At 39.8% G+C, this 22,571-nt stretch overlaps 1 protein-coding gene across 4 annotated transcripts in view; it reads right to left on the bottom strand.

Moving 5' to 3' along the window:
• The window catches only part of WWC3 (WWC family member 3), a 175,434-nt gene that overhangs the window by 10,605 nt on the left and 142,258 nt on the right, over nt 1-22,571 (bottom strand). For 3 of the 4 annotated variants that reach the window (XM_038370900.2, XM_038370890.2, XM_043501324.1), the window contains exons 12-19: nt 19,239-19,359; nt 17,961-18,038; nt 16,339-16,425; nt 14,687-14,879; nt 9,144-9,311; nt 8,076-8,227; nt 2,784-2,943; nt 1,446-1,610 (exon numbers count right to left, since the gene is read on the bottom strand). In XM_038370900.2, coding sequence (XP_038226828.2) covers nt 1,446-1,610; nt 2,784-2,943; nt 8,076-8,227; nt 9,144-9,311; nt 14,687-14,879; nt 16,339-16,425; nt 17,961-18,038; nt 19,239-19,359 — 1,124 coding nt within the window. The remainder of the gene's footprint in view (nt 1-1,445; nt 1,611-2,783; nt 2,944-8,075; nt 8,228-9,143; nt 9,312-14,686; nt 14,880-16,338; nt 16,426-17,960; nt 18,039-19,238; nt 19,360-22,571) is intronic. The other variant, XM_038370871.2, reaches the window with a different exon arrangement.

Below are 22,571 nucleotides of genomic sequence, written 5' to 3'. Positions count from 1 at the left end.
TCAGCCTGATTGACAAGGCAGGCCAGCCAATGAGGGAGTCGGGAGCCCGCGGTCCCGTCCCTCGGCGTGATCTTCCAGGAGCAGAGTGGGTCGAAGGTAAGGAGAGAGCAGCAGCCAGAGCCAGAGAGATCCAGAGAAGCAGCCCAGAGAGCAGAGCTGGAGGCAGAATAGCAGTCATGCTGAGGCAGAGTGGAGCTGCAAGTGGAGCAGTCCGGAGCCAGGTGCAGTGAGCAGCTGGAGAGAGTGAGGGGGGACCCTGGGCAGGGGGCACAGTGCAGGGAGACACCCGTGGCCAAGAGGCCTTGCAGGCTGGAATTGGGAGGGGATTGTAACCCCGACGGGGGCGATGCTGGGAAGAAGGGTCCTGCCACCTAGAGCCTGAGGGTGCGTGGCCACTCCGGAACAAGTGCATCACCACAGCACAGCCACGCCTAGGAAGGCAACCTTGGACATGTGAGGAACAGACTGAACTTCCCTGACATTCCAGAGATGGCTATTTGTGTTCCCCCGTACTCACAGGGTAGGATTATATGTTTTCCTTTAACCTTTCCCATATTTTTCCTAATTTTTTTTTTAAATTAGTTGCTATTTAATAAATTGTATTTGCTTTGAACTATTTGCAATGACCAGTGGGTCAGGGAAGCACCCAGTGCAGAGAGAGCATCCCGGTGTGGGACACTCTATCCCCGGTCCTAAGTGAGCACAACACGGTTGGGGGTCGAGCCCCCCAGGAAACCTGGGCCCAGCCTTGTTGGGGTTATGGGACTCTGCCGCACAGGAGAGTGGAAAGGGAGATAAGGCAGGCCTCTGTATAAAGGGAGTGGGAACGAGGACTCAGATCTTTTGCTTGCCAATTCCATCCCGGTGGTGTATGAGCCAGGAAAGTTCCCCACAATAGTGCGACTATTCCCCCACTTACACCAATATCACTAAATTACTAGTTTTTCAGATTCAGTGAGGTGCCTGCTATAAACAATATATATTAAAATAGCACCTAGCATTACATAGTGCTTCACTTTGGATAGAAATGTGCAGCAATTTTATCTGAGCCTCTTGCAGAATGAGATAACAATGCATTTTCAAGGCATGTCAAGTGGCTGCTATGCGAGTTATTTGTATTATAGTAGCAAGAAGGAATTCTGAACAAGGATCAGAACTCCACTATGTTAGACACCAAATAGACAAAAAACAAAGAGGAGTTATGTTATGGAAGTCAGCAGTATCTAGCATATGACCCTAAAAGACTATTCTATCATTTAATTCTTAGTATTTTATAGAGAAATAGGTTCCTATCCAATGATAATTTAATGCAATGCAGAATTTTTGGTTGAACTTTAAAAAAAATATAAATACTAATTCTTGTAAATATGATGTAAGTATTGAAAAAGCACACTTTAATACACTTTCTGCTTCTGAACGTAAAACCACAAAAAATTTCTACTCACTCTGCAAACATACTGACTTCGTGCTCCAGGTGAGAAGGTTTGTGATCGAACAATAGTGCTACTACGAACAAAAGCAGAACCACGGGGCCTTCGACAGGTTCTCTCTTTTGGAAGAATAGTGACTTCTTCTGGGAAGAGATCTTCTGTGTTAGTTTCTTTATCCACCTAGAATCACAGCCAAAAACAGTACTTTTACTCCAATGACCTCTTCTACAACAAAAGCAGAAAAACTTGTAAGTCATGATCTAGTTGTAATGAATATGTCCAGTGCATGAATCATCTCTCATTTAAAAAACCGTAATTCTAAAACCACACAATTCAAGATAGTGTGACTGATTTGCAAGTGCTAACAGCCTTTCTGCTGGGCCTTAAACCATCAGGAGATTAACATGTAGCATTCTATAGCCACATCACCAAATCTGCTGGACTGGACAGCTGCCTAAGTTCTTACCTCAATGAACGGAGAGAACTAAATCACTTTTCAGAAAATTGTGCCGATTCTCGGGAAGGGAGCAGCCCCACAACTAAGTCATTACAAAGGTAGGGAGAGGAGTCAAACACAAGGAACCCGGAGACTTTTTTTTGAGGATATCACAGAAAAACCTCAAAGCATTTGGAGATCCTGAGCATATATAAGCTTTGAACCCAGCCTCCAAACTTTTAGATGGCTCACTTAACTGTTCTGTATGACCCAACCACAATGTGACACTGAATGGTATACCACACTCTGACAGGGCAAGTTTCTCAGTACGTGTAAATAGATGCAGTTCCATTGACTTTCTGTGAGCTTCCAGAAGCTGATTTAAATGACGTACAGTCTTCACCACAACAAATTTGGTCTGAAAACCAGCTACGTTTATATTAACACAGTGAAAGCAAGGTAACAAACTTAACCTTTCAGTTTTTACATTTTAAAAATCTTCCACGAATGCTACATTGGTACGAGTATTTGCATTTGGGAATGGCCTTATCCAAAACACTTCTAGTACACACAGTTACTGAGTGTAGGTTTATACTCATTCATTATGCAGGAGCAAAAATATTTTACCTTACGAGTTGACAAAGTGATTCTGTTCAACAAGAAACTAGACAAGTATTCAATTATAGGAAGTAAAATTGAGAGACATGCAGTTTTCCCCCAAAAGTAACTAAAAGAATAAGTTTAACAACTCAATATAGATTATGATTTTCAGCATTGCAGACAACAATAGGTCAGGGTTCTTAATGCAGCTCTCATTTTATTTTCTGACCAAATGATACAAGTTCAGCTAGTGACAGTAATGCACAGTGCGCTAGGCATTTGCCAATCTTCAAGAGTACAGTGTTTTCTCTTCTTACCTTTAGGGGTGGAGGCTGCACTTTACCAGAACTGTATTGACCTGCCTGAACTGCAAACATATGTCGACGTAACGAATCGCCACAACATGCCTCTGGATAAGGTGGGCTTGTCTGAGTGCAATTACTACATCCACTGTCAACAGATTCTGCTTGCCAACTCCTAAGGACAGAACATTTCAAGGAACTTTTAAGAAATGTGATGGAACTGTGCAAAAATATGTGCTGTGTTAATGAATTTCAACATCCAAATTTTCAAGGATAATTTGCCTTTTAAAAAATTTTCTTCCTGCAGTTCTGATTCATTCCACTTGAATGAGGTGATTATCCTATTTGGACCTCTAAGGTACACAGACAAGCAATTAATTTCAGATCTTTCATGAAAGAACCAGTTTTTCTAGTCCTCCCAGAAAGTCACTTCCCAGCCTTGAAAAGAGCATTAAAATAAATAAAAGGATAAAATGCCTCTCAAACAACAAACTAACAACATGAAAAACAGTGATGTATAAAATAAAAGACTGCAAAGGTTGGATTATTTAGTTTGTAAAAGAGAAGAGCAATAGGAGCACTAACTGAAGGTATTCAAAATTATGAATACCATAAAGAAAGTGGCCAGTTCCTCTTTTTAAAATATCTCTTATAACATGAAAAGAAAGGAACTTTGTGTAATTAAAAGCAAGAAGAATACAGAACTCCTTGTTTATGAGGGCATTTTGTGATGTGATATTCAATTTCAAGACTCTGTATAAAGTGGCCAGCGGGAGGGTGGTATCAAATCTCGCTGTTTGTTTTCACACCACATGGCTAGTTTTGGAGGAACACTTTTTTTAAAAAATGGTTCAGGTCCATCTTTCTGGGACCTGCCCCTTTTCTTAAATAGATATAGCTATACCAGATCAGGCTGCTGGTACAGTTAATCTGATATAATGCCTCCAGCAGCAGATCCTTAGCCAGTTGGAGGTTGGACAATTCCTGGCGCTTGCAATGTACACCCGATAGTATGAGATTTGGTTGCCCATATCATTATCTTACCTTAAATAACTGCAAGTATTGTTACTAGATCTACAACTATGCAGTCACTTTTTAAAGTCCAGCCACAATGTTTTTTGCTGAGAATTTCTGCATCAATAAATACAGGTTGATCATACACTGTGTAATGAAATAGCCTCCCTCATGCAACTTTTATCTAAGACAATACAACCCTAACCTAAAAATATCTTTTTAATACAAGCCAAAGAAAAAAGAAAAATGAATAAGCAATATTTAAGGGCCTAAACTATCCTTGGCATCAGCAAAAGCTGTTTCTTTTTTTAAAAGTGGGTCATTCCAGGAGGTGAGACTGAAAAAGTACTTGCTATATGAAAGGAGATCCTAGTTTCGAAAATAAAGTTAAAAAGACTAACCTTTATGGTTAATCTGTTGGTAGGAAAGGTGAAAAATTTGTTTCTATAAGACAAAGCTAGTAATCTGCACAAGTTTTTGATGGGAAAACAGTAATACTAAAATAAGTTGTTCACTTACTGACTCTTGAGAAGTAAGATTCAGCTTTAAAGCAGCTTCACTGATCTAACTGGGATTCTCAGCCCATGTGTCCCTAAAGAAACTAAAAGGGCAAAGGTCGTACGGACCACTGACATATTGCCTGCTCCCAAGAGGAATTTCAACGTTGTCACGATGTGTTTCAAAACTGGACAACACTGGAACTCATACCACCTATCAGCTATGTTCTACACTCATATATAAAAGACAAACATCAAAGCATGTCAACATATTTAAGGTACTAACTTCTGAAATGCCCTTCTTTTAAAAGCCAGGGAAAAAATAGCAAAAATCTTCATTGTTGCATACAGCAAAGAAAGTCTGAATGCAGCAGCTAAAGACATCTTATCAGTATAGAGAAATCGACTGTGTCTTTCACTTGTAGAACATCTAGGGAACGTGCCACAAGGGATTAAAACTTTTATGTAGAATTTGTCCATGGGTATGATTCCCCATTCTGCACACCTGCTGCAGAATGTTGAGACCCATAAATCTGAATGGGAAGCAAATACTGTACCAAGTACTAACAACAGAAAAAGCTGTGTGAGCTTGTGAAACAGAAGCACGATCTCACGAGTTTGCCATCTGAAGTGCATGCCCAGATAAGTCATTCAAAACATACCAGACTGCACGTTGCACTTTAATTCTATTAAATTGCTTACCTTCATTTAGCAATGATTTGGGTTATCCAAAAGCTAGCTCTCTATTTTGAGGACAATTAAATGCAGTTTAACTTTACTCCATAACAATCTTCTTGGTATTCCCCTGTTCCCCAAACAGTATAGTAAATTTTGCCCTCTACTGCAAACAAAATCTTACCCCAATTTTTGAGTTGTGAGAAGTCCTCAGAACCAGATCTGGATGGATTACCTATTTCTAAAATGGGTTCTCTGGAAATTTCTAGGCTCCACCTCCTGTGTGTACTGATTTAGCAAAGTTGTGGGTGGTAGGGGGTGAAAGGATCCTGCTATACTAATATATGCCTGGAAAGAGAGTCATGGTTTAGCACTTTCTAGCTGCTGGTATCTCATCAGGACCACAAAAGAATTGAACAGATTAGTCTGCAATGATGTAAAAGCAGAATGGAGCTGAAAAATAAAAGAACTAGCAGGTTAAATAGCAATTCTGGTATGAAGGTCCTTAAATCTGAATGGCTGTCTAAGAAACAGAGGATTAAAGTTGGAACAAGCCTGCAGTCAAGAAAAGTGGTAACAATTCAAGAAAAAAAGTACTCCTTTTGTTAGAATACAGAATCTCAGAGAAGTAGGACTCCATAGCAGCTAGGAGAGAGGGTGGGTCATGGAATCCACATGGACAACACATCTCAAAGAACCACAGTTATCGTAGGGTAAGTAACCATTATTTGTTCTTCGAATGATTGTCCATATAGATTCTATTCTTGGTGATTAACAAGTATCTGTTTGTTTGGAGACCTACTTAACAGTGACTGTGAGACAGCCCTTCCAAAAACATGCATCTGATTTGGAGGCTTCTACCAAATAGTGTCTTGTAGAGGCATGGACCAAACTCCATATAGTGCCCTACAAATTTCATGTACAGGGACATTGTTCAAACAGGCAGCAGAACGTGCCTGAGCACTAGTGGAATAAACTCTAATATGATCAGGCGGATCTAACCTAGCTAACTCCTAGCATGTCCTTATGCAGTTGGAGATCCACTTAGATAACCTCTGTAAGGATATAGGATATCCTTTAGCTCTACTTGCAAAGATGACAGATAGTCTAAGTATGTTCCTGAATGATTTTGTCCTGTCAATATAAAGAGACAGTGCTCTTACTACATCTAGTATGTAAAGGCTGGCTTCCTCTGGGGCTAAGTGAGACATGGGAGGTGAATGGATTGGTTTATATGAAACACTGAGACAACTTTGGGCAGTAACTTGGAATGAGGCCTGGCAGTGACCCTGTCCTTATGAAACACACTGTACAAGGAGAACATGAGGGCCTGAGTCCACCTTATCCTTTGAGCTGAGATAAAGCCTATTAATAAGGCATTTTTAATTGATAGGTGATACAGGATAGGATTGATAGGAACAGGTGGGCGGTGCTCCTTTCTGCCTATCAGAGGATGCCAAGATAGTGACAGACTCATGAAAACTCTGAGAAGATGTGGCCTGAGAGCTCAGGATGGAATCTTGGCTCTCCAGGCACTAACAGAGAGAGACTGACCGGATGGCTGAGGCCTTACAGTAGTCTTCCACTCAGTGTCTGAAGAGGCTCACATTGATCTCTTGAGGAGCGCGCTTGGAGAAAGATTGGCAAATGGAACATTGCCGCAGGATGTGTCCTTCTCCTCTGCACAGTCGACACTGGGAGTGCCCATCAATAGACATCAAAATATTGTACAAGGGATAGGTCTTGAATCCTAGAGAGTTCGCTTCTGCCACATTTCTATTACATATCGCTAGCCTAACTGAAGTTTTCTAGCATATGTGAATCTTATCTAAGAAGTCATTAACTTTTAATAGCATATATATTGCCAACAGGCAATTAACTAAGATAAGTAACACTAGTTCAGTGTGCAGAGAAAAAAGGTGGACACTGCAGGGGTTCCATCTCACTGCCACAGGTGATAAGAAAGAACTAAGGGATAGTTGGGCCCACTCTGCCCTTTATATCCTCAGATGGAGGGTGTGAGGACATCTAGAGTTGATACAGCCTAAATGGACACTGCTGGCAAAAATAATCCAATCTCATGTACACGGGGTATAAGCGTACCAACGGTGGAATCCATGTGGACAACATATCTTCAGTAAGAACTTAATCCCTCAAGTCACTCAGGCACTTCTGAAATGTTACCCTACATATGAATAAATTCAGGATTAGTTGAGTATTTCAAAAAGGAATCACCATAAGAAGAAAACTCTCAAAAGCATGATGACTCTCTGCTGAGAATTGTAATCCAGCCATGCTGCATTTTACAAGATAGTCATGGGGTTTTATAAAATTCAGTAAAATGCTCCGTTGAATCAGTGTTGTGAATGTCCTTAATTTTTGCACATTTCCCACCCTGTCCAGTTGATAGCACTGTATTGTCTCTAGTGTCCAAACTGGATCTTTTTGCTCTTATTGTAAGTGAGAGTAGTTAGGAAAATAGAATACTGTGGTATTGTTAATGTATAACAAAATCAATCCCTCCCTCTCCCTTCCACCAGAAAATGCATCCTTTTATAGTGTAATCAACTCATTTCTAATTTTTGTACAAGGTCATATATAAACAATTCAAAGGTATAAATGTGTATGGCCCAATCCTGAACACACATGTATAGGTGTTTGCAAGGTCAGGACATGAACTATCTACATTTCAATTTTGTTTCCTCTTTAACATGCAGTTTTATTTCAACTTCCCTTCATGAATACAACAGAATTTTAATTAAAGTGCAAATTACATTCTAGAAAGTGACTGCAACAATGGCACTGCAGGATTCCCTGCTTTCTGTTTCGCAGTATCTCCATGTAAAAGGTACTCAGTTTGTAACAAAAAGTCATTTTCCACCCCCTTCCTAGCTTCCATCCCTGCACATTCAACCTGGGATCTGAGAGGTAAGCTGGGTTCCCTTCTGCTTGCACGTGATGATAGGCTATAATGATTTGATACATTGAATACAGGCAGGGAGCAGAATTCAGAGTAATATCTGTTGTTTTTACAGTCATATTTGAGGACAGAACCACAGTGTAAACTTCAGCCAAGATCTTACAAATTCTTTTTGATCAGGGTTTAACCTAGTATTTTTACCTCTCTGATACAGCTTCTGCCTGATCTTCCTTTCTTTCAATCTCTAGGATTTCCTCCTCTGTGTACTCCAATTTCACTCTCTCTTCTGCCAGCTCTCTCTCCACTGCTTCCAGCTGAGCTGTGGTCCTAGCTAATAGGGCTGTCACTGCATCCTGAAAGAGAAAACGGGTTTCAAATGAAACAGCTTAAACAGGATTTAGCTTTTATGGAGTATTCAGAATAAAAGAAATGTGTCCTGAATCATGACTTTATACTCACCAGGTAACCAAAACATAAATGCTGTTCAGTCACTGGAACTCCCCAAAGAGGTGGCAGCCTTTCATTCGGAAAGGGTGAATGTTTTACATTTATTTTAAATAGCAATAATAGGATTAGGGTTGAGCACTAGCATAAGTGCTTGCAGGATCTGAGCCTTTATTTTAGCAAAGTGTGGAAAACTGGATAAGATTTGTGATTTCTTTTAAAGATATTGCAAAATGTAAGATATTTTCAGATTCTTGAGGAGTATCAGTGCATACAATTAGAACAAAATACAGCCTAATATTAATTGTACTTCACAGAAAAAGGAATTAACCAGTTACAATGCAGTGTTCCTTACACTAAAACGTAAGTTTGATACTTCTATTTTATAAAATACTTTAAAAATACTGGTTTTTAAATCATCATCAAATACTGCAATTAACAGAACACAAAGCACTCTCCCATATTAGAAAGCTATATTTTCTACTAAAATTCAGTGGTTCTGAAACTTTGTATGACCACTCATTTTCTGCAGCCTAAATGCTGCAGATTAGTTGAACAATTAAGCGCGGGGGGGAGGGGGAAATCAGACCTCTTTTCAAGAAACACATTTCTTCTGCTTTGATTATTTGTGCACATATGATGAGCATTCTATTATAATAGAAGAAACATTCATTTTTTTCTTTCGATGGTAACCACTCCAACAAAAACAAAGTTAAAATTTCACCTGCGTGTGCAGATAGTATACAAATTCCACACAGGAACACAAAAACTTGTAGAGGATGAGAATCCACTTTAAGTTAATAAACTGCTCCTTCCTGGCCATACCGATTTCACTGTAGCTGTATTTCCAGAACTCTGTGGAGTGCTTTCTTCACACTGGTTTTTCTCCTTCACCCTTTGTGGGTCTGAACCAGTGAATATCTGGACAGGATACCAGTGAAGCTGCATCTCAGTGGAACTCTCATGATCAACCAGGCTAATCTGAGCAATGCCCTGTAAAAACGATAGGCCAAAATGAGCAAAGAAAAGAATATACTTCCCATTCAGAGAACTCTCTCATTTAATAGACATACTGCATCAAAATAGTACACCTTATGGGTGACTGGCAATGGAAAAAAGTATAAAGTCTCCCTTGTTTTTCTTATTTATGATATATACCAACCAACCAACCAAAAAACACCTTTCTTCCCACACCCCAACCCCATAAAAGAGTTTTTTTTTTTAAATTAAGAATCTAATTGTTAAGTTTTGATGTTCCTGAGGTTTACTGCATACTGTGTTAGAAAGCTCAGCTCTTTATCTTTTACAAAGACAACTTTTCGCTCAAGTGTTAATTCATATATTTGAGTTAAAGTATCATTAATGAAAAAAATTAATCTGAATAAAAATCACTACTGTTCTCAGTGAATCGAGTCTTCCAGGGGGCAAAAACAAAAAAAAGATAGATAAGACCAGAATTGCTATATAAAAAACAAGTAGTAAAAACTTTCAAGCTTTCCTTATACATCATAAAGAAGTCAAATAGGGAATAAACCAAATTTGTTTCCTTTGTAAGTCACCTTTAGAAGCCCCAAAATTCAAGGAGGCAACAAAGAATGAGGGATGATGTGACCCTAATTAAATGTTAGCCTAATTCACCCATCTGCAACTTGTGGCTTTATCTAGCTCGTAATGGGACTTTACATTTCTATGCTATGAACCTACCAGCAGGGGTCTCTTTCATTGAAATGGGTTATGTAAAAAGTATGGCTTAGATCTCTCACAATACAGGTTGGCTGAAGAAGTGTATCTAACAGTACAGTAAGTTAGTAAATGTGTTCAGAAATTGTAATTTAACTTTAAGCAGATTTTTTTTAAAAAAGTTAATTAGAAAATGTGTAAAGTATTTATTTTATTTGTTTCCATGCCAAAAGTTCCCTGGGGCTCTGTTTAAACAGGTGGACAGAGGACAAGGGACAAATGACTGCAATGAACAAAATGAAATAATATATTGGGAAATAAATTATGGAGACTATAACAATTTTATGTCAATATTGCATACCACAAAGACAGACATGATTCATTTGGCATATTTGTTGCATCATCCAAAAAAAAAAAAAAAAAAAAAAAAAAAAAGGACTGCCTTGTTCCACAGCTGATATTTATTTTAGCTCAATACTAGAGAAAGAAACATCTTTTGCAGATACTGACACTAAACATCAAAAGGTGGAGGGTTCTATTAGAGAGGTTTGTATTTGTTTTTTTAAAGACACAAACATTCATCCAGAGTAAGCTCTGATAGTCAGAGACAGATTAATTAAGTCAAAAAAGGACTGCAAGATGGAAACTATACAATAACTTTCATATCTTTACTCTTTCCTATATCCGTGAAATCTAGGGCTACTTGGGAGAACATTTCTTAGATTCTCTCTCATACTTAATCAAGGCTAAACTGAGCTTTGAATTTTTTCTGTCGGAAAATCACTAACTGGGGTGGTACAGGTGAAGAGAAGGCAGCTATCAATGGTGGTAAAGAAAGATGAATATGATACATGGATCAAAGGCATGGAGAAGGCTGTAATCTTGGAACAGTTTTCGGAATGATAACACAGGAGGTCACCACTATGAGTATGAAGGAACAGTTCACAACCATTTTCAGGCCACTAAGAAAGGATGACTTGTATGCAACACTTTGAACTGTTCTTTTGTCAAACTCTGGTGGCAGCAGCAACTATAATTCTTTTACTTTTTCCAACACTATAACTTTCTAAGTAATAATATATTATTAGTATTCTTAATCTACCAAGTCTCACAGGAATCTGTGGACCAGCATTCTATTCATTTTAATAAGGCTCTGCATTGAAACAGTAAAAAGAAAAGGTTTCAGAGTAGCAGCCGTGTTAGTCTGTATTCGCAAAAAGAAAAGGAGTACCGGTGGCACCTTAGAGACTAACAAATTTATTAGAGCATAAGCTTTCGTGAGCTACAGCTCACTTCATCGGATGCATTTGGTGGAAAAAACAGAGGAGAGATTTATATACACACACACACAGAGAACATGAAACAATGGGTTTATCATACACACTGTAAGGAGAGTGATCACTTAAGATAAGCCATCACCAGCAGCAGGGGGGGGAAGGAGGAAAACCTTTCATGGTGACAAGCAAGGTAGGCTAATTCCAGCAGTTAACAAGAATATCAGAGGAACAGTGGGGGGTAGGGTGGGGGGGAGAAATACCATGGGGAAATAGTTTTACTTTGTGTAATGACTCATCCATTCCCAGTCTCTATTCAAGCCTAAGTTAATTGTGTCCAGTTTGCAAATTAATTCCAATTCAGCAGTCTCTCGTTGGAGTCTGTTTTTGAAGCTTTTTTGTTGAAGTATAGCCACTCTTAGGTCTGTGATCGAGTGACCAGAGAGATTGAAGTGTTCTCCAACTGGTTTTTGAATATTATAATTCTTGACGTCTGATTTGTGTCCATTCATTCTTTTACGTAGAGACTGTCCAGTTTGGCCAATGTACATGGCAGAGGGGCATTGCTGGCACATGATGGCATATATCACATTGGTAGATGCGCAGGTGAACGAGCCTCTGATAGTGTGGCTGATGTGATTAGGCCCTATGATGGTATCCCCTGAATAGATATGTGGACAGAGTTGGCAACGGGCTTTGTTGCAAGGATAGGTTCCTGGGTTAGTGGTTCTGTTGTGTGGTGTGTGGTTGCTGGTGAGTATTTGCTTCAGGTTGGGGGGCTGTCTGTAAGCAACGACTGGCCTGTCTCACAAGATCTGTGAGAGTGATGGCTCGTCCTTCAGGATAGGTTGTAGATCCTTGATGATGCGTTGGAGAGGTTTTAGTTGGGGGCTGAAGGTGATGGCTAGTGGCGTTCTGTTGTTTTCTTTGTTGGGCCTGTCCTGTAGTAGGTGACTTCGGGGTACTCTTCTGGCTCTGTCAATCTGTTTCTTCACTTCAGCAGGTGGGTATTGTAGTTGTAGGAATGCATGATAGAGATCTTGTAGGTGTTTGTCTCTGTCTGAGGGGTTGGAGCAAATGCGGTTATATCGTAGAGCTTGGCTGTAGACAATGGATCGAGTGGTATGATCTGGATGAAAGCTAGAGGCATGTAGGTAGGAATAGCGGTCAGTAGGTTTCCGATATAGGGTGGTGTTTATGTGACCATCGCTTATTAGCACCACAGTGTCCAGGAAGTGGATCTCTTGTGTGGACTGGTCCAGGCTGAGGTTGATGGTGGGATGGAAATTGTTGAAATCATGGTGGAATTCCTCAAGAGCTTCTTTTCCATGGGTCCAGATGATGAAGATGTCATCAATGTAGCGCAAGTAGAGTAGGGGCATTAGGGGACGAGAGCTGAGGAAGCGTTGTTCTAAGTCAGCCATAAAAATGTTGGCATACTGTGGGGCCATGCGGGTACCCATCGCAGTGCCGCTGATTTGAAGGTATACATTGTCACCAAATGTGAAATAGTTATGGGTCAGAACAAAGTCACAAAGTTCATGAAACAATGGGTTTTATCATATACACTGTAAGGAGAGTGATCCTTACAGTGTGTATGATAAAACCCATTGTTTCATGTTCTCTGTGTGTGTATATAAATCTCCCCACTGTATTTTCCACCAAATGCATCCGATGAAGTGAGCTGTAGCTCACGAAAGCTTATGCTCAAATAAATTTGTTAGTCTCTAAGGTGCCACTAGTACTCCTTTTCTTTTTGTGAATACAGACTAACACGGCTGCTACTCTGAAACCATTGAAACAGTGATGAAATACAGTCAGTCCTCGGTCTTATGACACAATTGGTTCCTGAACATTGCATCGTAAGTCAAAACATCGTAACTCGGAACCGCAATCCACTCAATTGCGGGACCAAGTGTTGTAAAGTATTGTTGTAAGTCAAATCAGGGTGTCAATTCAGAAGTATCGTAAGTGCCGTTCGTTGTAAGTCGAATGCTGTGAAGTCAAGGACTGCCTGTACCACCACAAATATACAGCAAGTAATATTAAAATTTTGGCACTCTCCGAGACAGGGGTGGGCAAACTATGGCCCGTGGTCCAGATCTGGCCCTTCAGGGCTTTAGATCCAGCCCTTGGGATTGCCAGCCCCATAGCGTCGCGAGCCCCACACTGCTCCCGGAAGCGGCTGGCACCACGTCCCTGCGGCCCCTGGGGGAGGAGGAGCAGAGCGCTCCGCACGCTGCCCTTGCTTGCAGGCACCACGCGCCGCAGCTCCCATTGGCCAAGAATAGGAAACCGTGGCCAATAGAAGCTTTGGGGGAGGTACCCACAGGTGAGGGCAGCATGTGGAGCCCTCTGCTACTCCCTCCCCCAGGGGCCATAGGGACATGGTGCCAGCGGTTTCTGGGAGCAGAGCAGTGCGGGGCCAGGGCAGGCAGGGAGCCACCCCGAAGCTGCTCCAGGTAACCGGCGCTGGGTTGGAGCTGCATCCCGAACCCCTGCTGCAGCCAGCATCCCAACACCCTTCCCTGAGCCCCCTGCCACACCCCTCCTGCACCCCAACTGCCTGCCTTGAGCTCCCTGCTGCAGCCCGCATCCCTGCTGCACCGAACCCCCTGCTGCACTCCTCCCTGCACCCCTGCCCTGAGCCCCCTCCGCACTCCACACCCCCTCCTGCACTCCAACCCCTTGCCCTGAGCCCCTTCCTGCACACCACATCCCAACCCCACATTCATGACCCTGAATGCAATTTCTACACACAGCTGTGGCCCTCAGGCCAAAAAGCTTGCCCTACTCCTAGACCTGTAACACTCTATTTTTAGCTAATTTCTTTTGAACATTTAGAGAGGGATTTTCAAAAATTCCTAAGTGAACGAGAAGCATGAGCTCATTGACATTGAAAATGGCTTTTGAAAATCCCATCCTTAAATTATATCTAATTACAGGCAGTCCTCAACTTTACAACGTTCAGCTTATGACGAATGGCACTTATGATATTTCTGAATTGACACCCTGATTCGACTCATGACAACTGGTTTTGACTTTACAACGCTTGGCCCTGCAATGAAGTGGATTGTGGTTCCAAGTTATGATGTTTCAACTTATAACGCAATTTTCAGGAACCAATTGTGTCACAAGTCCGAGGACTGTCTGCATTTCTTGTTAGTTAGACAGACCTCAGACAGACAATTATATCAGTTATTCTTGTTATCTACAAGGAAAAATACCCCGATGATGACTAGTCCAAAGAGATGCTCTGTATCAACACACTCCCTTCAGAGTCCAGCTATACTTCTCTCATGCTTAAGAAAAAAATTAGTCCTTTTGGTGTCCTTCGATATGGAAGTTACTTTTATTAAGGAACTCAGAGCACACAATACCATTTTTTTTTTTCAGGAAAAATGGACCATTTACCAAGAGTTCTTCTTGCTGCTGGTGGTCAACTGAACAAATATACAGCTGCAGCGATTTTAATTTCAATGCACTTGAATGCACTGGGATTCGGAAAACGTCATTAAATATTAACGGAGTTTGGAATTCCAAAGCTCTAGAGCAGTAAGTGGTAGGTGTGCCTGACTCCAGTGGAGGTAAGTAAACTCGAACATGTCTGGGAACAGAAAAACAAGCCAAAAACAGCACAACTGAAATAAAGAAAGCTAGGTTCAAATTATTTTTTAAGTTTCTAAAAATTAAACTGAACAGTAAAAATAAATGTAATTTCTACATTACCGACACACGCTTGCAACTCTTCATTAAGGGAGTTTCGTCTTGCATTCGTTAAGTGAAAGAAACACAAAGTTGAGCAGTTCTTCCACTTTCCAACACTACTGATTAACCCGGAGACATTACAATATAGCTATTGTTATTGTGTCCTGTCGAACCCACCCCCTTGGAGTTTTGCCGGAGAAGTTAGGCAGGAGAGGAAGAAAAGAAAGGTCACGGAGGGTGCCTTACAATTGACAATCCCTTACCTGCTTCTTTCACCAATGAAACTCCAAGCCTAAATTAGTAGTCACTACCTTTTGGGATGACTGTCACTATACGTGGCTCTCTTCAGAGACTATAAAAATCTCCCTTATTACATAGGTGCATGCGTTGAACAATACAAGATTATCACCTTCTCCTTACCATCCCCTTCTATTCCCAAGAAAACCAAACCTTTGTATTCTATGTATGGCAGCAGACTAAACTTAGGACAGTGACCCAGCTTATTTTGAAATTATTTTTAGCTGTAGCTTGGGGGAGAGGGGAAAGAGGGGAAGGAAAAAGCTTTATGATCAAGAGGCCTTATGTTAATTTAAGAATCCCATTGGAATGATTTACTTTACAACGCTCATAACAGTTCTACAGTACATCAACTTTCCAAAGTTTTCAGGCAAGTTCATTGGGCAGAAATAAAAGCAGACACCTAATTTTCATAGTCCCAATTGTTTGTCATTAATTTAGAGATATATTGTCAGCTAAGTTTCATCTGATGTTTAAATACAGAAATACAATTTCTGTAACTTTGGGTAAGAAATATTGTAAATACACCTAATTAGAAATGTAGGTATATGTTCTATATATTGTGGCAAAGAAACGGAAAGGATGAATTGTCATACTATTAGACCTGATGTAGAGAGACTATAATTCCTCCTTCTGAGACTCTGTCAGATAATTTCTTTGTTAAAATTAATCTATCTTTATGGATTCTATCCCAAATGGTCTTTATAGCTGCAAAACCTACCGAAGTACACAATGCTCATGGGCTTTACAGCTGGATTATTACAATTGGCTAAGGGTCATAAATCATTACTTATGCGAGTAAAGGTTGCCATGACTGGGCCTCTAAGACAACTATTTCCTTAACGTCACTTGTTAATGTCCCTGAATATTAACACAACGCAACCTCCCCTGCCCCACCCCCCAACTAGATGGCTATAAAATTACCAAATGTTCATACTTCCCCAAATATTGTACCATTTTATACAAACAGCATGTAGCCAGATTTATTGCACATTTGTGGTTGGGGCACAAAATAAGCAGCAATCTGTAATAATCAGACCTTGGGTGATATTTGAGCTTACATTTTGCAGCCTTCTTTCACAAAAAGACCAGTAAAGTTCTTCAGCTGTAACACATGGACTAGGAGACATTCACATCCACCATCATGCCTGGAAAAATAAATTGCCTGAGTAAGTTAGCAGAACTCAGTGTTTAGCTTGCCAAATTTGGATGGAAGAATAAAAATGTTACAAGGAAGAAAAACAGCGATGTTTAGAGTAAGATAAATCTTTTATGTATATGCGGTTGAATGAAGCTAGTTAAAACTCTGTTGACATCCAGTGTGATTCTGGGTATCACATTCTGGTAAGAGAAACACAATATTATTATAATACTACACTAAAGAACCTATTAAAACCAACAGTATAAGAATCAAGTACTATTAAATTTAAAAAAAAAAATCTCATCCATACCACCACCCCTCAGCTACAACTGGGGCTTACCTATCCACAAATATTGTATTGCTTTCATTATACGGCTATAGTTAGAGCAGTACAACCACCTTAATGTAGATGAGGTTGTATCAGCATGAAGGTGCGTTATGCCACTAGAGCTATTTTCATATGGGAAGGGGAATAAGCTAATACAGGTGTAAGGCACCTTTATACTGATTTAACTGCATCCACACTAGGAGTTGTACCAGTGTAACTAGATTGATAAAAACATCTGAACATCAGTTGCGGTTTGCCATGGTCTACATTCTTTCGCTAATTCATGCTCTGTATAAATAAGAGTTAACTTTTTCATGTCAACATTAATTTGGAAACTGAACAAACAAGTTAAACCTAGTAGCTGAGATTCTGTGATGCACCTCTTAGAGAGACAGAGCAGAACTCACAGCCTAGGTGGAGGACTGCTCTGTGGGTGACAGGCCCCTGGCATAACACAGACTTGGTGGTCTGTCTAGGTGCCTGTGACTGTCATACAGGTGGCAGTGCTACCTGAAATCCCTTCAGCACAGTGTGTTGTGACCAGCCCTCCCCCCCAGTACCAGGGCTTGCAAGGGGATACTTGGGAGGCAGCCTTAAACCTGTCTTCCACTGTGCCTTACGTGACACTAAGGGACAGAGAAAGGGTGATGATCTCATGTACTGAGACAAATCCTCATCTTCTTACTCACACAAGAATTCCAAACAATGAAAAGAATACTGTGGAAACAGCTGGAAGGATGGAAAAGTGTGGCAAACCAGGTGCTCCTTTGCCAACCAAGGTAGAGGGAACTGAATGGAATGCCTGATGGTAGTATTTATATACTGCAGTGGTTGGTACATGATATCCAGTAAGGGCCTGGTTCATGCCCACACCCAGCTACCACTGCCCTCAGTGTTCAAAGCTTAATAGATAAGACCCAAGAAGGAGATTCCTGGAGGGCAGTATCTACTGAAGAACACAAAAAGAAAAGGAGTACGTGTGGCACCTTAGAGACTAACAAATTTATTAGAGCATAAGCTTTCGTGAGCTACAGCTCACTTCATCGGATGCATTACGATGCATCCGATGAAGTGAGCTGTAGCTCACGAAAGCTTATGCTCTAATAAATTTGTTAGTCTCTAAGGTGCCACACGTACTCCTTTTCTTTTTGCGAATACAGACTAACACGGCTGCTACTCTGAAACCTGTGAAGAACACAAGTATCATTACTTACAGGAATCCAACATGTATTTGTGGTTCTTCGCTACTAGCGACAACATCACTGTAAATAGGGTCTTCAACATCCTCATTCCTACATGGAAAAAAAAAGCCAACTGTAAACTACATGCTGATTTGGAGGGGTTTATTTTATGATTAAAATGGATATATCCATTTAAAATGCAAAAAATGGATACAAGCTTTGTGACTTGTTTTGTGACCCGAAACACTGCAAATCAGAAAACATGGGAAAAGTTCATTAGGTAATTTGGGTATATCTACACCTCAATCAAACACCCACAGCTGGCCCACATCGGCTGACTCAGGCTTCCAGGTTTCAGGCTGCAGGACTATAAAACTGTAGTGTGTATGTTTGAGCTTGAGCTCCAACCCAGGCCCTGGGACCCTGTGAGTGGGAAAGGTTCCAAAGCCCGGGATCCAGCCCGAACCCAAACTTATACACTGCAGTTTTATAGCTCTGTAGCCCAAGCCCAAGTCAGCTGGCACAGGCAGCCACAGGTGTATTATTGAGATGTAGACATACCCATAGTTAGGCTCCTGCCACTACAGGACATTGAGCTATGTGTTCTACAGTGGTTACACTAAACCAGCGTTAAATGATTCAAGGAATGGGCCTTCTACAGCTTCTCTGGAAAAATTATTTCACAGTCCAAGAGATGTCACTTTTAGAATGATTTTTTTCCAGATATTCTTTCCTTGATTGCTGTTTTTCAGTGTTTACACACTTGTATATTGTTATACATCCTCCCCTTAACCATCATTTGTCCAAGCTATATGTTTTAGTTTTACAATTTTCCACATAAATCAATTATTCCTTCCCTTTAATCATTTTTGTTACCCTTCTGTTTCCGGAACTGTAAATAGTATTTTGTAGAATATTGTTTTCATGTTGATAAAATACAAATAAAATACATGATGACAGATGCTGAAATCAGAAAAGTGTTAGGATATGATGAGACAGCCAAAATAATTCAGAGAAAAAAGCAGCATTTTATAAGTAAAAGGGAAAAAAATCTTATAGATTGTTAGGAGAGGTACAAGGTGGAAGTGACATACTAACACCTGTAAAGATGACAGTGGAATGGCACATAGTCAGCCTCCATTCTTTCTAAAGTGTTTTAACCTAATATTCTTACATTATTAAATATTAGGCATTATCATGTATCCGGTAAGAAAAAATTATACCTATTTTAGAAATTTACAAACTATTTTTGCAGACTTTATGTGGTAGAAAAAGGACATTTCCAATTTATTGTGCATTTATACACCTGACCTTTTGCTTAAAGCTTCAAACACGCCACTGTCACTAGCCAGTGAATAATCGGATAGACATGCTGAGACTCGCCTGGCTCGCCTCGCCGACCTTCTTGCACTGTCTTCACGTAGAGTTACGGCTAAAATGGAAGGAAAAATATTAAAGAAAGTGTCAGGTTGCGATAATCCCTCACAATGCATCATATAAAAAGCAAATTTAATCTCTCTTAAACTGCCCAAACATACATACAGTTGATGTAAATATAATTACACATGCTGGAACATTATTGCAACTTAGAAAAATATATATAAAATGGACTGGAGTTACTTTGCTGGAGAATTTAGGAAGGATGTTGATGGCTAATTTCTCCATGACAAGATAAAACAAACTGATCTCATCACTATGCAATGTATTCCTGAGAGATCCACCACCACCAATGGGGTAAGCCTTAAACTGCCTCAACCCCAGCATATATACACACACTATAGCCTAATATTAGGATTTACCTATTAATCATCCTTTTATAAATTTGTGACACATTGGAAATATCCATAATGCCTATTTCTTTTAATCTAGCTAAAAAGATTTAGGAAGGAATTTGCTGTTGGCAGTATGGGGTTTTTATTTGTTTTTAAACATTAATTCCTCAATCACAAATCAAACTGGCTTAGTCAGACCATAGTAGCAGCTTCAACTTGCAGTAAGAGGCACACTGTCAAAATGGACCTGAACCTGACGAGTAGAGGTGGATGACCTTTTTTTAAAATTAAAAAAAAAAAAAATTAAAAAAATTTTTTTTTTTTTTAAATTGACATTCCCCTTCTCCTCACCCCTTACAAGCTAACTCAAACAAAAATAGTATGGACAATCACTTTCATATCATAAGGTACATAACAGAATGTATGCAAAATAGTTTTGCATATACAAGTGAGTATTGCAGTGTAGAACCTCAAATGGGCATGCACAAGCGACAGTGCTCAACAACTGAGTGCAGAGTTATGCACATTCAAAAGGCCCGATATGTTTTGAAATTCCATCTCTTGAGTCTCAGAGATTTACTTAAGTGTTTCCTCATTGCTCAGGTATAGCACATGATCTTTCCAAATTTAATTTCCTTTCCCTCAAAGGCAGAATTATAACAGAAAACAGGAAAGCAACTAAAAACATTTTAAGGAAGGTGAGTAGTGAGATGTGGCATTCACAAGTGGGGTAAAACAGAAACCTATAATTCCCCTATCTATCCATGCTGTGATATTTCAAGGGGTGGTTTTGAGGTGCATCAAACTGTAACAAGCAACCCCTTCAGACAACCGTTTTTTTGCACGTGCATGGATGGTAATGGACAGCACATTGGAAAAAAATGACTAAAGCATACAGCCTATTACTATGGAGAAAGTATACAATGTATATCCTACGACAAACAGAAAGCACAATTAATTAATAAGCGCATCCTAAAGATTAATTATTTTAATGAATGGCAGTAAAACATTAATATTCATGAGGGATGAAAAGCACCCCACAGTGCAAAGGGCCAACACACTGCTGGGCATACATGATGCACAAGCCTTGGACAAACTCTCTGCACTAAGGTGAATCTCAGCCCCTTTTGAGGGCAATATGAAGAGGACCACGGAATTACTTATGTCATGCTCATGAAAGTCTTTAAATTACTGCATGTGTGCAGCTGCTGGTTTTCAAATATCAGTATCTGCTGTCACCAGAAAACTTTGGTCAGGATTAAATTTATCATGTGTTTCAACCTTCTACTGGACAACTTCACAATGGAGGTTAGCTGTCATCTAGATCAATGGGTCTCAACCAATGGTACATGTACCACTGCGGGTAGGCAGAGGTCTTCTGGGGGTACATCAATTCATTAAGATATTTGCCTACTTTTACAACAGGCTATGTAACAAGCACTAGTGAAGTGAGTACAAACTAAAATTTCATATTGCAAATGACTTGTTTATACTGCTCAATATATTGTACACTGAAATACAAGTACAATATTTATATTTCAATTGATTTATTTTATAATTATATGGTAAAATGAGAAAGTAAGCAATTTTTCAGTAATAGTGTGCTGTGAAACTTTTGTATTTTTATGTCTGGTTTCATAAGCAAGTAGTTTTTAAGTGAGATGAAACTTGGTACAAAAGACAAATCAGACTCCAGAAAAGGGTACAGTAATCTGGAAAGGTTGAGAGCCACTGAGCTAGATGACTTACCTCATTGGAAGCCTGATATACATTACAAACTCAAATGTTAAGAAAACAATGTATTTTGAGACTTGCAAAAGGTGAAAAGACCTGTGCAGAACCCAGAATTCAAACAACTAGATGCAAGAGTATCCAAGTGTTTGCCTTTGTGGACTGATAACAAGCCATGTTTACCCTCCTCCAAATCTAATGTTTCTAGCTATCTATATCTACTTAGGAAATTTAGACCTTCAATCAGGAGTGTCCCAATCTCTTTCTAAATCAGTAGAAGTATCTTTGGGCTTGAAGAAAGAATTAAGTTCTCCTGGATAATTGCTTCCCATCTTAATCGTCCAGTAAAGATCAACAAGCAACAGAATGCATCTCAACCTTACCAAAAATACAAGCAAACTTCTCAGCTCCAGTTAATTATAGGAAGCAAAAGACTGAAGAAACAATATTCAAACTATGATGATGTTTGCATAACACCCCAATATGAGGCCTTCAAGATGGTGTGTGACAGTGAGTTTTTTTTTTATGCTACTCATTTCATTTTTTCGCTTGTCTATGTGAAAAAATAGCATCAACATAATTTAAGGTGTGAAATTAAAGTAGTACATTTTAACCGGTACAAAAGGCTGGATGGGCACTCTTATTTTAGTATAAGAGCAGCTTACTTTGGATTAGTTTAAGTCAATTAGGAACAGTTTCAGGTAGATTGATATAAGCCACTTTTATATCACAATAAGCGTCCAAAGAGCCTTTTGCACCAGTGTAACTGTATTAGTTTAAACACCAACTCAAGTTACATTGGTGCAATTTTTCACTACATGGATGGCTTGTATGAATATAGGAGACGAAAGTAAACCCTGTAACCATAATAGGCACTTTGTAAGCTCTCTGTTTTGGGCTGTCATCTTTTGGAATCTGTATGATACGAAAAATTGATCTCAAAATGCAACAGGGTGAAGTCATGAATAAGTGATGTTACAACAATGTTGCAACTTACTAATGTTTTGCTTGCTACCTGGAGACCACGGAAACACCTGATAATATCAGGAAAATCCCACAGAATTTGGGATAAGTGGCAAATATCAGAACATGCCTTTGATTAGAAAATCAACGTGAAAAACAGCTTGACAACCAGAAAGCA

This window comes from Dermochelys coriacea, chromosome 1 (assembly GCF_009764565.3).
Source record: "Dermochelys coriacea isolate rDerCor1 chromosome 1, rDerCor1.pri.v4, whole genome shotgun sequence".
Lineage (NCBI taxonomy): Eukaryota > Metazoa > Chordata > Testudines > Dermochelyidae > Dermochelys > Dermochelys coriacea.
Note: the sequence above shows the minus strand (reverse complement) of the source record. Positions and strands in the feature narration are given on the sequence as shown.